The sequence below is a fragment of the Gorilla gorilla genome, chromosome 6 (genome assembly GCF_029281585.2).
Source record: "Gorilla gorilla gorilla isolate KB3781 chromosome 6, NHGRI_mGorGor1-v2.1_pri, whole genome shotgun sequence".
NCBI classification, from domain to species: Eukaryota; Metazoa; Chordata; class Mammalia; order Primates; family Hominidae; genus Gorilla; species Gorilla gorilla.
In genome coordinates, this window is record NC_073230.2 from 137,314,975 (window position 1) to 137,332,225 (window position 17,251).

A 17,251-nucleotide genomic window follows, 5' to 3' on the forward strand; every position below is an offset into this window, starting at 1 on the left:
GGTACCCAAGGGTGCGCGCGTGGCTCCTGGCGCGCCGAAGCCCTCCCTCGAGGCCCCGCGAGGTGCACACTGCGGGCCCAGGGCTAGCAGCCGCCCGGCACGTCGCTACCCTGAGGGGCGGGGCGGGAGCTGGCGCTAGAAATGCGCCGGGGCCTGCGGGGCAGTTGCGCAAGTTGTGATCGGGCCGCTATAAGAGGGGCGGGCAGGCATGGAGCCCCGTAGGAATCGCAGCGCCAGCGGTTGCAAGGTAAGGCCCCGGCGCGCTCCTTCCTCCTTCTCTGCTGGTCTTTCTTGGCAGGCCACAGGGCCCCACACAACTCTGGATCCCGGGGAAACTGAGTCAGGAGGGAGGCAGGGCGGATGGCTTAGTTCTGGACTATGATAGCTTTGTACCGAGTTCTAGCCAGATAGAAGGTTACCGGGAGCTGGGGAGCGTTGGATTTGCTGCTGGGCTGTGCCGGTGCCCAGAAGGCAGGACCTTGCAGAACCAGCCAGGTCCCTGGGCTGTCAGACCCACCAACCTCGTGGCATTCGCAGAGCTGAGATGCATTGGAAATTGCCTTGGGCACATCCCCAAAGATCAGGATGTCCCACCCCAGTCTGAAGGAGATAAAGTTGGGGGTAGCAGAGACGCAGATGCAAGTGATCAGTCTCAGTCCTAGACATTGCCTTGCTCTGCGGGTAGGAATTCAGGATTCATTTTCCAGGGAAGTTCCTGACCTCTGAATGAGAGGGGCTGTGGAAGGCCAATGCCTGGGAGGAAGGCAACGATGAGTAGAGGTGGGGGGAAACAAGTGTCAGGAAGACTCAAAATCTTCCAGAGAAATTGTGCAGGGTCTTACCAGATCTGTCCTCAAAGCCATGCAAATTGCCTTCTTTGCAATGCATACAATGAGATGTCTCTGGGGGTCAGAACTGGTTATTAGGGAACTTCTAGCCAGGACTGCTAAATATGCGCTGTTGGCCCACCAGGCTCACCTATAGCCTTCCTTCAGTCTGGGCTTGGTTTGGATTTCACTGTGGGTGCCATCGCCTTTACACTCCTGTTTCTATAGTTTAAAGATAGTGGTGCTTTGGGAAAGTGGCTCCTTAAATACAGTTAGGTCCAAGTGAGACAAGTGGCCTGGCTGTCATTTCAGAATAGCAGCTTCCAAGAGGTGATTAATTTCTGTTGGAAGGGTGATCTTTGGGGAGGTGGGTGAAGAGCAGAGACTTGGTGGTAACGTTCCAGGAGCACAGGCTCTCTTCCTTTGCAGTGCAGAATGACCTCTGGCAGCCGGAGTTGTGTTTGTTCTGTAGGATTCTGAGGTGGGCCATGGGCAGCTGGAACTGGGGAATTTTCCCAATCTCTTTCCTATTAGGATTGTCTGCAGAACCAAATATGGAGGCTTCTAGCAACGTGGGTGCTCCTGTTCTAATGCCCTTAGAAACAAGAAGGCCACACGGATCATTTCTCTCACTTAGGCAGGGAGACAAGGCAAGAGAGAAACAGTGGATGCTTTTAGGTTCTTTCCCTTCCCAAGCAGTTGTGGACATTGGGCTGAGGGGAACATTTCCACGTTGGCTAAAGGAGCGTCCTCCTCATATTTTGTACATTTTATACCCAAAATAACTCTTCTTAGTATTTGGGGAAATATTTTCCTCCCCCTCCATTCCAGGAAATGGCTCCAAGTGCCAAGGACAGAGCCAGGGAAGTTGCAATGAATTCCTGCCCGTCAGCCCCAGGCAGATGCCTTGCACATCTGAGTGGCCCATGCAGAGCGTGGAGGTGGCCGCCACGGAATCTGGGTCAATGTCCCGCCCCCGCCCGCTTAGATGCCACCAGGGGCGTGGGAGCCAAGGAGAGAAGAGGGGCTCCAGGAAGGTAGAGTCCTTGTGTCTTGTGCATCTGTGAACAGCACTGGTATGATTTAAAGGAAAATTGAGCCAAATTCTCCGGCAGTCAGTTACCCCATCCCCACCGGGGTAGGAGTCTGGCAGCCGCAGCTCCATTCTGGCCAGTCGGCAGAGAGCCTTGAAATTCTTCTTTGTCCACACAGTTGTCTCAGAGAAACAGAGAGGTTGTTTCTGCTTAAAAACAACACACTCGGTGTCTGGGCCCACAGACTCCTTTGCACTTATTCCACGTGTGACAGCCAATGTGCCTCGTTGCTTAGCAGACAGCATGTTACCGTCTTTCCTGCTCAGTTTGTTAGCTCTCTGGAATGGAATCTATAATCAATGCCCATACCAACATTTCACTAATATCATAGGAGATTTAGTCTCCATCTGGGTGTACATCACATTTGCTCTGGGGTGCTCCAGGCTGGGGGGTTGCCAAGGAAGAGAAGAGAAACTGCAGAGAAGACGGGAGGGCAGAGCAGGGGTCTCTGAGAAGGGGAGGGGTCCCAGAGTGCAGGAGCAGGAGCCAGGCTCATGAAAGGGGCCACGGGAGGGAGTATCCAGGGACAGCAGTCAAGATGGAGCACAGCTTAGGAAGCTGAAGGGAATCCTGGCCCACCTGGGTGCTAGAGGGCACATAGGAAGTGCAGGAAGCAGACCAAGGTCCCCAAGAGAGGGAGACCTGGACACTGAAGCATTTTCTGTCTTTATTAAGACAACTCCATAAGAATTCCTGCTGGGCCAAAGTGAATTCTAGCATGTGACTTTAAGATGGGAGCAAGTGAACCATTGAGGAGGTAGGTTACCCTAGTTAGCCAATGCAGATCGAGAATGGGAAATCTTTCATTTATTCATGCAACAAATATTTAATGAAGCCCTGCCGTGTTCCAGGCCTGTGATAGATGCTGGAACAGGTACAGAGGTACAGGTGTCATTAATTGATCAGGGCAACCTCTCCTTCTGAGTCTTGCTGGAGCTTCAGATGCCCCTCACACAGAGCTCAAGGGAGCCTCAAAAATTGATCAGAAGTCAGGCACCATGGCTCACGCATGTAATCCCAGCACTTTGGGAGGCCAAGGCAGGTGGATCACTGGAGCCCAGGAGTTCCAGATCAGCTGGGGCAACATGGCAAAACCCCATCTCTATAAAAAAAAAAAATTAACTGGATGTGATGGTACACACCTGTAGTCCCAGCTACTTGGGAGGCTGAGAGGTGGGAGAATTGCTTGAGCCCGGGAAGTCGGGGGTCCAGTGAGCCTTGATCACACCACTGCACTCCAGCCTGAACGACAGAGCAAGACCCTGACACACACACACACACACACACACACACACACACACAAGATTAGAGCTGAAACAGGAGTAGAAACCTATCTGTATCTCTGATGAGATCAGATCTTTCTGATGAACAGAAAGAATGTAACCCCTGTACTCACACCCTCTCTGCTGGTTACATATGTTAACACGATTTCTCAAATGAGGCTTTTGGTTGCAAATAGGAGAAAATCACTCACGCTGGCCCTGTGTTTTTCAAATTGTTTATTGTGATCAACATTTGAAAAAAGAGCCGAGACTCTCAAGAGTGCATTACCCACGGTAAGGGTGAATTTTACTTCTTGACACTTATTTCTCTTACATGTATCTATCTGTCTCAAATGAAAAATATATTTAGAAAGTTGAAAGCTATCCAAGTGAGTATAAGAAAAGAGTATCTCACCCTGAAGGCTAAGGACAGGGAGGGCCACCAGGCCTCACGAGGACCCAGGAACCACCAGGCCTCACGAGGACCCAGGAACCACAAAGAAGGCTAGGAAGGAGCACAGGCGGTGACCATACTCTGGCTCAGTGGCTATGTGGGCTCTGGTCTCTCTCAGCTGTTCCATGCATATGAGGCCAAATGTGGCTACCCTAGAGCTTCTGAGCCCTCAACAGAGATGAACTGGACTCTCTGCAGCCCCACTCTAAATTCCTAAGACAGAAGTTGATTGACCCAATCAGGGTCAGGAGAAGGAAGGGAGGAGGAAAGGGAGGAGAGAAGAGCCTCTTGGTCTCTTGCCTACCACTGGCCAGGCAGTTGTAGCCAAGGGGGCTGGAGTGTAAATGCAAACATAGCCATCAAGGGTTGTGTATGTGTGTGTGTGTGTCTGTGTGTGTGTGTGTGTGTGTCTGTGTGTGTGTATGTGTGTCTCTTGGGTAGGTTAGATCTCCCAGGAAGTCCCTACTAAACAGACTTAAGCCCCCAAAATTTTAGCTCTCCAGCCTCACACACTCCACCCCTCTACCATATTGAATCTTCCCAAACCAACCATGGCTTTCCCTAACTCCGGAGCTTGGCCTGGAATGCCCTGCTTCCCCTCTTTCCCCTGAGGAACGCCTGTCCTTCAGGCCTCAGTTCACACACTGCCTCCCTTGCAAAGCTCTCCTCCCATCCCCAGAGTCCCTCTTCCCCTTTGTTCTTTGGGTTCTATGCTTCTTCCCTCATAACTCCCACCAGGTTGTGTTAAAATGAGTTGTTCAAGGTCCTGTCTGTTCCACTAGATTCTGAGCAGCTTGCAGAACGAAGATCCAAACTTCGCTGCCTTTATTTCCTCCTTTGTTCTTTTCTCATCCCCAAGTCCCTTCCAACTTGGAGTTATGAAGAAAGGAAGGAAGGAAGGGTGGGAGGGAAGAACAGGAGGGGATCCCACAGGAGAATGTGTATAGGGAGACGACTCAGACTAGCTAAAGCTTTTCCCTCATAATTAATAGCAAATACCATGTTACCTGAATTTAATTCACAGTAGCATACAAAAGACTCGCTTTGTTCTCCCCATTGATGTCATCAGAGGGCTGTGAGCAGGCCTGATCTTGGCTCAGGAGGCCCTCCAGCCTGGATCTAAAGAGCAGCAGACGGGCCAGGCTCGGTGGCTCATGCCTGTAATCCCAGCACTTTGGGAGGCCGAGGCGGGTGGATCACGAGGTCAGGAGTTTGAGACCAGCCTGGCCAAGATGGTGAAGCCTCGTCTCTACTAAAAATACAAAAATTAGCCAGGTGCGGTGGTGGGCGCCTGTATTTCCAGCTACTCGGGAGGCTGAGGAGGCTGAGGCAGGAGAGTCACTTGAACCTGGGAGGCGGAGGTTGCAGTGAGCCGAGGTCACGCCACTGCACTCTAGCCTGGGCAACAGAGCAAGACTCCGTCAAAAAATAAAATAAAATAAAAAAATAAAAAAAATAAAGAGGAGCAGACATCTCTGCCCATCCTAACTCCCACTTTGACATTGAGGTCCCCAGGATGGAGGGTCTGCCTCCATCTGCCTTGTCCCCTGCAATGGTGGGAAGGTGATGGAGCTCAAGTCTAGAGGCCACCAGCTTCTTAGGGAGGTAGGAGGTGGAGGGTGGGGTGCGGGCCCTGCACACCACTGCCAAGTGAGGATGGGGGTGGGGGCCCACCTGAGGATAAGTAATAGTGAGGCTGGCGCAGACGACCCAGGTGGACGTAGACAGCAGAATTTGTGGTGGGGTGGATGGCACATTATATAAGCCTCTCTTGCTGCCCTGTTTACTGAGATTGTTTCATTATCTTTTTTGGCTTTTGTTTTTAAGAGATGGGGTCTTGCTGTGTCACACAGGCTGGAGTGCACTGTGTGATCATAACTCACTGCAGCCTCGACATCCTGGGCTCAAGCAAATCTCCCACCTTGGCCTCCCAGGTAGCTGGGACCACAAGCGTTTGCCACCACACTCAGCTATTTTTATTTTTATTTTTATTTTTTTTAGAGATGGGGTCTTGCTGTGTCGCCCAGGCTGGTCTTGAACTCCTGGGCTCAAGCGATCCTCCTGCCTTGGCCTCCCAAAGCCCTGGGATTATAGGCTGAGCCACCACACCCAGCCACATTTCATCTGTGCAGCCCCAGGGGCTCCACATTCTACTTTCCTCATTTCTTCTCCAGGGTACCCATGGCAAGGGATGAGGGTAGAAGATGGGGCAGCCAGGCCTTGATTAAAGGAGAAGGAAGGCAGCCTGTGGAGAGGGCAGCCCAGGGAGTGCAGAGAGAAGTGGGCCGTGAGGGAGACAGCAGAGTGCAGGCTGCGTCCCAAATGAGCGCACGGCCCACTGTGAGCCCACCATCTTCCTAGAGACCCCTCTCCTCTCCAGGAGCTGCTTCAGTAGCACTCAGAGGAAAGAATGATGCTGTATCAACATTTCAGCAGCTCATCTTTTAACTCTAAGAAAATGGCAGCTCCTAAATGTTCAAAACTGCTTTGGAAACTTCTGGAGAGAGGTTTTGCAGCTCAGGCAGACAGCTGATCGCGGCCTTTCTTCCACCCCAACCCATGCTCTCCCCATGCTCTCCTGCCACAGCTGCAGCGGGCCCCTGGGTCCTACATTTGCAGCCCTTTGTCTCTGAGCTCAGACTTCCAATTCCAAGCGGCAGCTGGGCAGGCTCACCAGCATGTCCAGCCAGTACTAGGACATCAGCAGGAGCCCAGCCACCTCTTTCCAAAACCTCTCCTCATGTCTCTCCTAGTTTCCATCTCCATCCTTCTAGTCAGCCAGGCTGAAAACATTTGCTCCTCAGGGTGCAGAAGGAAAAGCTTTGCCTCCCTACCTGGTGCTCACTGCCCCTGCGATTCCAGCCCAAGCCCTCCCCGGCTCCTCACCCTGGTGTCAGCTGGAAGCCACCATCTCCTAAACCCACCTGTGTTCTTCCACCTCTACCAGGGCTGCCCTCTCCTCCACCTTCACAAACTCAATTCCTACCCATTCTCAGGTCCCTTATCAAATGCCATCTCCTCCATGATGCCTCCCTGATTCCCCTGCTGGAAATAATGGTGATAACAGCTAAGGCATTGGGGTTGGCTATGTGCCAGGCAAGGAGTTGGCACTTTACATGTTTTATCTCATTTCAGCCACGTAACATCGACAGGTGGCATTATGATTCATATCATCCCCATCTGATAGCCAGGAAAACTGAGTCCCAGAGAGGTTAGCCACTTTCCTAGGGCCCTGTGCTCTGACTCAAGCATAGCTCTGAGGAACTCTAGCATTCATCAGTTTAAGCACCATGACTTTCTTTGCTGAGTCACCCAAGGCATTTCTTCGTTTAAATGTTCTTCCTTGGCCAGGCGCAGTGGCTCAGGCCCAATGCGGTGGCTCACGCCTGTAATCTCAACACTTTGGGAGGCCAAGGTGGGCAGATCGAGGTCAGGAGTTCAAGACCAGCCTGGCCAACATGGTGAAACCCCATCTCTACTAAAAATACAAAAAAATGAGGCTGGGCGTGATGACTTACACCTGTAATCCCAGCACTTTGGGAGGCCAAGGCAGGTGGATTACATGAGGTCAGGAGTTCAAGACCAGCCTGGCCAACATGGTGAAACCCCATCTCTACTAAAAATACAAAAAATTAGCCAGGCATGGTGGCAGGCACCTGTAATCCCAGCTACTTGGGAGGCTGAGGCAGGAAAATGGCTTGAACCCGGGAGATGGAGGTTGCAGTGAGCCAAGATTGCACCATTGCACTCCAGCCTGGGCAAAAAGAGGGAAACATCTTCTAAAAAAGAAAAAAAAAATTAGCCAGGCTGGGTGGTGCATGCCCGTAATTCCAGCTACTCAGGAGGATGAAGCAAGAGAATTGCTTGAACCCAGGAGGCAGAGATTACAGTGAGCTGAGATCACACCACTGCACTCCAGCCTAGGTAAAGAACAAGACTCCATCTCAAAAATAAATAAATAAAAATAAATGTTCTTCCTTGCATTGAAGTTAAATATGTAAATTCTCAAACCAGTTGCTTAAGGGCACAGTTTTGTTCTTTACCTATATTTTTAACAAATATTTTATGTAAGTAGTTGACAAAATCAAATACTGTGTACACTACCGAGGCTTCCCTGGGAAAGCCATCAGCCTCTGCCCCATCCCTTCCCACTCCTGATTCCACTTTCCTGTGGTTCCATATCTTTTTCATGTCTGTTTCTGGCCCACAGTGGGCGATCAATACGTGTTAGCCACCAACCATCAAACCTATATTGAGTAATTATGGTATGTCAGGCACTATGCTCAATGAAATTGTATTAGGCTTGTACAAAAGTAATTGTGGTTTTTAAGAGTAATGGCAAAAACGGCAGTTACTTTTGCACCAACTATTTGCTGCCTTGAATTATTCCTCCTCTCCTCATCCCTAAACCCTGCTCCTCCCAGCCATTTTTCCTCCCCTTCTTGGGCCATGGCCAGGCCCCACCCAGGTACTAAGACTCAGGTGAACCAAGGAAGACTTAATGCCCACTCTTTTCTGATGCCCATGTTGGCATGTGTTAAGTCGGTTAGCATTAAGTTTGGCTGCATTTAGCAGGGACCCAAAAGAACAGTGGCTTTTAAAAGGCAGAGGTTATGTCTCTCACACACACCCAGCACAAGTCCAAGACCAGCGTGGCATCTCAGCTCCATCAACCTCAGGAACCGAGCTCCTGCAGCTCCCTGCCCTGCAGTTGATAAGGTGAGGTCTTCGTCCTCCTGGTTCAAGATGGTGCTAGAATGTTGGCTATCATATCTATAGTCCAGGCATCAGAATGGAGCAAGGGATGAAAAAGGAAGAGATGAAGGCACACGACAGGTTCCTGAGAGCTGGCACAGGACACTTCTGCTTATATTTCACTGGCCAGAATTTAGTCACATGGTCACACCTAGTTGGGAGACTCTGAGAAGTAAAGTATTTATTCTAGATGGCCATATCCCTACCTAAGACTTGGAGTTTTCTATGACTGGGGAAGAATGGAAGACAAGATATTGGGAAAGACTAGCAGCCTCTACTAAAAGGGTGATCTGTGTTGATGTATGTGTGTGTGTGATGTGTGTATGAGCATGTGTGTTATGTGTTGTGTGTTGGTGGGGCAGATTCTTGCGAGCACTTTGGTCTCAGATGGACCTGCTACCAGTTCTCTCTACAGACCCCCATAGATTTCTCCTAAACCTGGCCTCTCCTATTAGGCAGCCTTACTCAGCGGCAGCTTCTCAGCTCCATGTTTTCAAGGAACCACAATTTATTTCCAGCATCCACTGAAGCATATTATCAGTGGTGATAGAGGGGGCTTGTATAACTGTTTTTCCACTTAGGTATTAGAGGGTGGCCATTATTTGAGAGTGACTATGACCACAGTTAATCTGGTAATAAATTCTCTTGGGTAGGAGGGTGTCATCAACACATGAATCTTAGAAAATGAGGCAAGCTGATCTTGTGCCGCATGGGGAAGACCCAGAGACACCAGGCGCCCTGTTAAGATAGCCCATGGGAGGCAGTGGGCCAAATGCTTGATTCACAGTTGGGCTACAGGTAGTGTTGCCCAGCGTTTCAAGCCCTGCCTGGTAATTGTAATAATTTACTCCCCTCACCCTGCTCTGGACATGCACACCATGGGCAGGGGCTTCACAGGTTCATCTCATTTACCCTTTTGAGCCAGGTGGTGGTGTTAGCTCCATTTTAGTGAAAGGAAAGGATGCTTTAAGGAAGCATCTTGCCCGGAGACACAAAGCTAACAAGAGTGGAGCCTGCAGCTGGAGCCGCAGAGCCTAATCACTACACCCGCCCATCTCTGCTAGGGTTTCATGACTTCGTATCGGGGATTAGCACTATTTAACTCTGTTGCACAAACATTTGGTGTATTATTCAGGTAACAAGTAGCTAATAGAGGAAGTTTTACTTTTTTAAGACATAAATTTGCCTTTTCCCAAATTACTTGGTACATAGTACTTTTCATGTTTGATGTTGAGATGTGGGTACAATACCATAGCTTTATTCCAGAGCAGGGTATTTGTTTCCATATGCCATGTTCCCAGCAGCTGCCCTTGACTGGGAATTGGGGTGTGATTTGGGCTTTTCCTTAAATCCTTGAGGAGCTGGAGGGGTGGGTAGCTCGCACTCCTGCTTTCTGGATCTGAATCCTGACTCAGTCATGGACCTGTTTGACTTTGGGCAAGTTGACTCCTATTCCTGAGCCCCATATTTTTCTCTTCTGTAAAATTCAGATTAAAAAAACATGGCTTTGATCAAACATTATAAATAATATATAGACAGACGGCTTGTTTTTATTGTATTGCCAGAAATGAATCCTACTAATATTGCCATCTACGGACAGAAAATATATTACCTGTCTTCATCAAGACCCAGACGAGGAAGAACACGAAAAGCGGAGATTAATTTTACTGCCATCTCCAGAACCTTCATCCTAATATTTACTTACATTTTATTATTATTTCAGGCTCATGCACATATACTTAGCATGGATCATTGGCCACAGACTCGCATACATTTAACTTTATTACCTTTTGCCTCATGTATCTCATTAAAACTTTGCTGCTTAATCAAGGATCTGCATATTATTTTAATTTTAGAATTCACAGTTCCAAGACTTTGAAAGTTTCAAGCGTTCTGGGTGAATGTGTTATGCTCTCTCCCGCCACCATGTCTTTATACCCCCTGATTTCTCAGCCACTATGGCAACCACTTTCTACTCTTAGTAGCCCATATTCAGTCCAATCCCCAGCTCAGGAGACACTTCTTCCAGGGAGCCCCCTATGTGTTCCGGTAGTATCTTGTACCTGCCCTTTTTGCAAAGCTCTTTCCTCCTGGCTTAGAATGGCCCATTGACCTGTTTGTTTCTCCTATTAAACTGTAAGCCACTCGAGGGTAGAGAGCATCTGTTGTTCACCATTGCATCCTCAGTGCTGAGCACTGCGTCTGACATATTATTTAGAAGGTCAGTAAGTGCTAGTGGGATTCAGGCTCCCAGTGGGTGGGAGAGAAAGGATGTAAGGAAGCAAGTGGTAAAGGCCCTCACAGAGTATCAGCAGGCTGGTGTGAGGGAGAAATGCAGAGGATGGGTGAGTAGCATAATCGCTAATGATAGGGTAATGATAGAGCACATTTCACAACACCTTTAAGCCCTTTCACATGCATTAGATAATTTGATCCTCATAAAAGCCTAGAGATAGATATATTACAGTGATGAAGGTGGAGTATTTTGTGACTATGTGATATGCTTAAAATTATGCAGTGAGTAAATGACTGGGTTCAAACCAGACCTTAAAAGTCTGTTATTTTTCCCTTGAGCATGCAATGAAGTCTACATCATCCCTACCATGTCCATTTGATCACACCCTGGCCTCACAGCTCTTTGGTCTACAGGATACCTCATGGTGGTTTTATTGACCAGACAATAATCCTCTTCCTAAGGGGATGCATTTCATTAATACATATGTAGATCATGAATTGTCTTTGACTTTGAGGGGATGGTAGCCAGAGCAGAAAGCAAAGCTGATTTTCATCCCCGTCTGGTAATGTGGTTGGTAATGTGAAGATGGGTGTATTCTGAGATACCAGCTCCTTGCAGTGTGTGGTTCCTTCTGCTTTCAGGCCCAAGAAGCACATCCCGGGAAGGAAAATGCATTGGGGAACCCTGTGCGGATTCTTGTGGCTTTGGCCCTATCTTTTCTATATCCAAGCTGTGCCCATCCAAAAAGTCCAAGATGACACCAAAACCCTCATCAAGACAATTGTCACCAGGATCAGTGACATTTCACACACGGTAAGGAGAGTATGCGGGGACAAAGTAGAACTGCAGCCAACCCAGCACTGGCTCCTAGTGGCACTGGACCCAGATAGTCCAAGAAACATTTATTGAATGCCTCCTGAATGCCAGGCACCTACTGGAAGCTGAGAAGGATTTGAAAGCACAGGGCTCCACTCTTTCTGGTTGTTTCTTTTGGCCCCTCTGCCTGCTGAGATTCCAGGGGTGAGTGGTTCTAATTCTAAACCACTCCAAGAACATTTGATTTTGCTACATGTTTCCATTTAAAAATCATAGGATTTGGGCTGGGTGTGGTGGCTTGTACCTGTCATCCCAGCACTTTGGGAGGCCAAAGCAGGAGGATCATTCGAGCCCAAGAGTTCGAGACCAGCCTGGGCAGCACAGGGAGACCCCATCTCTACAAAAATAATAAAAAGTGTTAGCTGGGCATGGTGGTGTGTACCTGTGGTCCCAGCTAGGGAAGGCTGAGATGGAAGGATCACCTGAGCCTGGGAGGTTGAGGCTGCAGTGGGCCCTGATCATGCCACCGTGCTCCAGCCTGGGTGACAGAGCGAGACCCTGTCTCAAAATAAACTAGTAAATAAAAGTCATAGGATTTGATCAGGCACGATGGGTCACATCTGTAAGCCCATTGCTTTAGGAGGCCAAGGCAGGAGGATCAGTTGAGGCCAGGAGTTCAAGACCAGCCTGGGCAACATGGCAAGACCTCTCTCTCTAATTTTTAAAAAATAAAAATTAAAAATAAGAAAAAATCATAGGATTCTCATGAGGCCTCACGTGCTTATTTTCAACCTACCAAGGGGAAACCCAGGCCTCAGAGATTAGCTGAGCCACATGCAGGCACAGCCACTGTCTCTTTCCTTCCTGTCCCCTCTGTCCCCACCTTCTGCGCTCGCCTTCCTCCCTGACTTCACTTCCTTGAATCTTAGTGCCTACGACCAGAGGGAGCTGTGAAGTTCCTTGTGTCCCATTGGCAGGTGCAAGACCCCCAGAAGCATCTCCTCAGGGCCTCTATCCCATCTCTAGATGTGCTTGTCATTAGGGTTCTTGTAGTTCCAGCTGATCTCTGGCCCTGCCGCTCAAAGATACCCAAAAGAGCGAGTCTACCCTTTTTCACATTCAACCCTCTACTGATTTGCAAATAGCAATCAGTGCCCACCCTGGTCTTTTCTCTGGGGTCTAGCAGGCCTAGACCTTCAGCCATTTTCCTGATGAGGTCTGTATTTGAAATTAGGAAGATTAAGTTTGAATCTTCACACTTCTGATGTCTGTGAGATCTTCAGCAAGTTCCTTAATGTCTTTAAGCCTTGTTTTCATCATCTGGATAATGGGGATATCACACACTATTCACAAGGTTGTTATGAGGCCTAAATTAGCTAAAGCAAGTGAATCCTCCTTACCCCCTGCATGGAGATCTCTGGAGACTTCCACGTCTCCTGGTCATTGTGGGTGTCTCATGGTAGTCTTGGGCAGTTAGGGAGAAGTTAGGTGTCCGGAAGCAAAGATGGCTCAGAACTAGATAGAGTCTTGGGCATTTTATAGATAAAAACTCTTGTCTCCTTTAAAAATAATAAAAAAAAAATTAGCTGGGCATATTAGCCACTCAGCAAGACTGCACATGATAGATCCCGAGTGCCCCACCTTGGGTGGTGTAATACACAATATCACGGGAGCCCCAGGTAGTAACCACGGAGGTGTCAGCCTCAGTGCTGTGGGCAGATGGATGGGGAGAGCCTCCCGGAACTGGAGTCACTGGAGCAGGGTTGGGGGGCCTCACTGAGGGTACGGCCTTGATCTCTAAGGAGGAGGGACTGCCTGGAAAAGCTGACTGGGAGGGAGGACTCAGCTGGGGGTAGAAGGGACTAGGGAAGGCTGGGGGTGGGGGTGCTTATGGAGGACCTCAGATGCCATGGGAACAGACTCCACTAAATAAAACATAGGAAACCATGGCTGGTTCTTCAGCAGAGGCCATGTAGAGAAAGGAATGACCTAGGAAAGTTGGCCTGGAAGTGGAGGGAAGGATGGTGTGGGAAGAGCAGGAATCTCGGAGACCAGCTTAGAGGCTTGGCAGTCACCTGGGTGCAGGATACAAGGGCCTGAGCCAAAGTGGTGAGGGAGGGTGGAAGGAGGCAGCCCAGAGAATGACCCTCCATGCCCACGGGGAAGGCAGAGGGCTCTGAGAGTGATTCCTCCCACATGCTGAGCACTTTTTCTCCCTCTTCCTCCTGCATAGCAGTCAGTCTCCTCCAAACAGAAGGTCACCGGTTTGGACTTCATTCCTGGGCTCCACCCCATCCTGACCTTATCCAAGATGGACCAGACACTGGCAGTCTACCAACAGATCCTCACCAGTATGCCTTCCAGAAACATGATCCAAATATCCAACGACCTGGAGAACCTCCGGGACCTTCTTCACGTGCTGGCCTTCTCTAAGAGCTGCCACTTGCCCTGGGCCAGTGGCCTGGAGACCTTGGACAGCCTGGGGGGTGTCCTGGAAGCTTCAGGCTACTCCACAGAGGTGGTGGCCCTGAGCAGGCTGCAGGGGTCTCTGCAGGACATGCTGTGGCAGCTGGACCTCAGCCCTGGGTGCTGAGGCCTTGAAGGTCACTCTTCCTGCAAGGACTACGTTAAGGGAAGGAACTCTGGCTTCCAGGTATCTCCAGGATTGAAGAGCATTGCATGGACACCCCTTATCCAGGACTCTGTCAATTTCCCTGACTCCTCTAAGCCACCCTTCCAAAGGCATAAGACCCTAAGCCTCCTTTTGCTTGAAACCAAAGATATATACACAGGATCCTATTCTCACCAGGAAGGGGGTCCACCCAGCAAAGAGTGGGCTGCATCTGGGATTCCCACCAAGGTCTTCAGCCATCAACAAGAGTTGTCTTGTCCCCTCTTGACCCATCTCCCCCTCACTGAATGCTTCATTGTGACCAGGGGTGATTTCAGAGAGGGCAGAGGGGCGGGCAGAGCCTTTGGATGACCAGAACAAGGTTCCCTCTGAGAATTCCAAGGAGTTACATGAAGACCACATCCACACACGCAGGAACTCCCAGCAACACAAGCTGGAAGCACATGTTTATTTATTCTGCATTTTATTCTGGATGGATTTGAAGCAAAGCACCAGCTTCTCCAGGCTCTTTGGGGTCAGCCAGGGCCAGGGGTCTCCCTGGAGTGCAGTTTCCAATCCCATAGATGGGTCTGGCTGAGGTGAACCCATTTTGAGTGACTCGAGGGTTGGGTTCATCTGAGCAAGAGCTGGCAAAGGTGGCTCTCCAGTTAGTTCTCTCGTAACTGGTTTCATTTCTACTGTGACTGATGTTAAATCACAGTGTTTGCAATGGTGTTGCCCTGAGTGGATCTCCAAGGACCAGGTTATTTTAAAAAGATTTGTTTTGTCAAGTGTCATATGTAGGTGTCTGCACCCAGGGGTGGGGAATGTTTGGGCAGAAGGGAGAAGCATCTAGAATGTGTTTTCTGAATAACATTTGTGTGGTGGGTTCTTTGGAAGGAGTGAGATCAATTTCTTATCTTCTGCAATTGCTTAGGATGTTTTTCATGAAAATAGCTCTTTCAGGGGGGTTGTGAGGCCTGGTCAGGCACCCCTGGAGAGAAGTTTCTGGCCCTGGCTGACCCCAAAGAGCCTGGAGAAGCTGATGCTTTGCTTCAAATCCATCCAGAATAAAATGCAAAGGGCTGAAAGCCATTTGTTGGGGCAGTGGTAAGCTCTGGCTTTCTCCGACTGCTAGGGAGTGGTCTTTCCTATCATGGAGTGACGGTCCCACACTGGTGACTGCGATCTTCAGAGCAGGGGTCCTTGGTGTGACCCTCTGAATGGTCCAGGGTTGATCACACTGTGGGTTTATTACATGGCAGTGTTCCTATTTGGGGCTTGCATGCCAAATTGTAGTTCTTGTCTGATTGGCTCACCCAAGCAAGGCCAAAATTACCAAAAATTGCGGGGGGTTTTTACTCCAGTGGTAAAGAAAACTCCTTTAGCAGGTGGTCCTGAGACCTGACAAGCACTGCTAGGTGAGTGCCAGGACTCCCCAGGCCAGGCCACCAGGATGGCCCTTCCCACTGGAGGTCACATTCAGGAAGATGAAAGAGGAGGTTTGGGGTTTGCCACCATCCTGCTGCTGTGTTTTTGCCATCACACAGTGGGTGGTGGATCTGTCCAAGGAAACTTGAATCAAAGCAGTTAACTTTAAGACTGAGCACCTGCTTCATGCTCAGCCCTGACTGGTGCTATAGGCTGGAGAAGCTCACCCAATAAACATTAAGATTGAGGCCTGCCCTCAGGGATCTTGCGTTCCCAGTGGTCAAACCGCACTCACCCATGTGCCAAGGTGGGGGATTTACCACAGCAGCTGAACAGCCAAATGCATGGTGCAGTTGACAGCAGGTGGGAAATGGTATGAGCTGAGGGGGGCCATGCCCAGGGGCCCACAGGGAACCCTGCTTGCACTTTGTAACATGTTTACTTTTCAGGGCATCTTAGCTTCTATTATAGCCACATCCCTTTGAAACAAGATAACTGAGAATTTAAAAATAAGAAAATACATAAGACCATAACAGCCAACAGGTGGCAGGACCAGGACTACAGCCCAGGTCCTCTGATACCCAGAGCATTACGTGAGCCAGGTAATGAGGGACTGGAACCAGGGAGACCGAATGCTTTCTGGAAAAGAGGAGTTTCGAGGTAGAGTTTGAAGGAGGTGAGGGATGTGAATTGCCTGCAGAGAGAAGGCTGTTTTGTTGGAAGGTTTGGTGTATGGAGATGCAGAAGTGAAAGTGTGAGCAGTGAGTTACAGCGAGAGGCAGAGAAAGAAGAGACAGGAGGGAAAGGGCCATGTTGAAGGGACCTTGAAGGGTAAAGAAGTTTGATATTAAAGGAGTTAAGAGTAGCAAGTTCTAGAGAAGAGGCTGGTGCTGTGGCCAGGGTGAGAGCTGCTCTGGAAAATGTGGCCCAGATCCTCACAACCACCTAATCAGGCTGAGGTGTCTTAAGCCTTTTGCTCACAAAACCTGGCACAATGGCCAATTCCCAGAGTGTGAAACTTCCTAAGTATAAATGGTTGTCTGTTTTTGTAACTTAAAAAAAAAAAAAAAGTTTGGCCGGGTGCGGTGGCTCACGCCTGTAATCCCAGCACTTTGGGAGGCCAAGGTGGGGGGATCACAAGGTCACTAGATGGCGAGCATCCTGGCCAACATGGTGAAACCCCGTCTCTACTAAAAACACAAAAGTTAGCTGAGCGTGGTGGCGGGCGCCTGTAGTCCCAGCCACTCGGGAGGCTGAGACAGGAGAATCGCTTAAACCTGGGAGGCGGAGAGTACAGTGAGCCAAGATCGCGCCACTGCACTCCAGCCTGATGACAGAGCGAGATTCCGTCTTAAAAAAAAAAAAAAAAAAAAAAAAAAAAAATGTTTGTTTTTAAAAAAATCTAAATAAAATAACTTTGCCCCCTGCTCTTTGTTTGCTGTCGCCGTTCCTGGAGGGGCTTCGGGAGAGCAGTTTGTGTGTGACAGGGCAAGGCCTGGCTGGCCCCCATCCATCACTGGGGTCAGCTCCGCCCCAGGCTTGGCCACAGCCAGCCGCCAGTTATTCAGGCAAAAGGATTACCCTGTAAAGAAAACAGAGCTGGGTTTGGACGCTAAGAGGACTGGGAAACAGGTTGCAGGGAGGCGCAGGAAGCACACACCAAGAGCCAGAGAGAGGCCTCTGTGCCAACCCAAGGAATGAGGACAAAGAGAGGGGTCCTCGGGAAGAAGGGATCCACTTCGGAGAGGCCCCTTAACACGGGACA

At 49.5% G+C, this 17,251-nt stretch overlaps 1 protein-coding gene across 1 annotated transcript; it reads left to right on the forward strand.

The window, feature by feature from the left end:
- The first annotated feature begins 218 nt into the window (after positions 1 to 218).
- On the forward strand, positions 219 to 16,914 carry LEP (leptin). Its single transcript, XM_004046161.4, has 3 exons — positions 219 to 247; positions 11,270 to 11,441; positions 13,678 to 16,914. Exons 2-3 carry the CDS (start codon positions 11,298 to 11,300, stop codon positions 14,035 to 14,037), a joined length of 504 nt encoding a protein of 167 aa, XP_004046209.1. The 5' UTR covers positions 219 to 247; positions 11,270 to 11,297; the 3' UTR covers positions 14,038 to 16,914.
- The last annotated feature ends 337 nt before the right edge of the window (positions 16,915 to 17,251 follow it).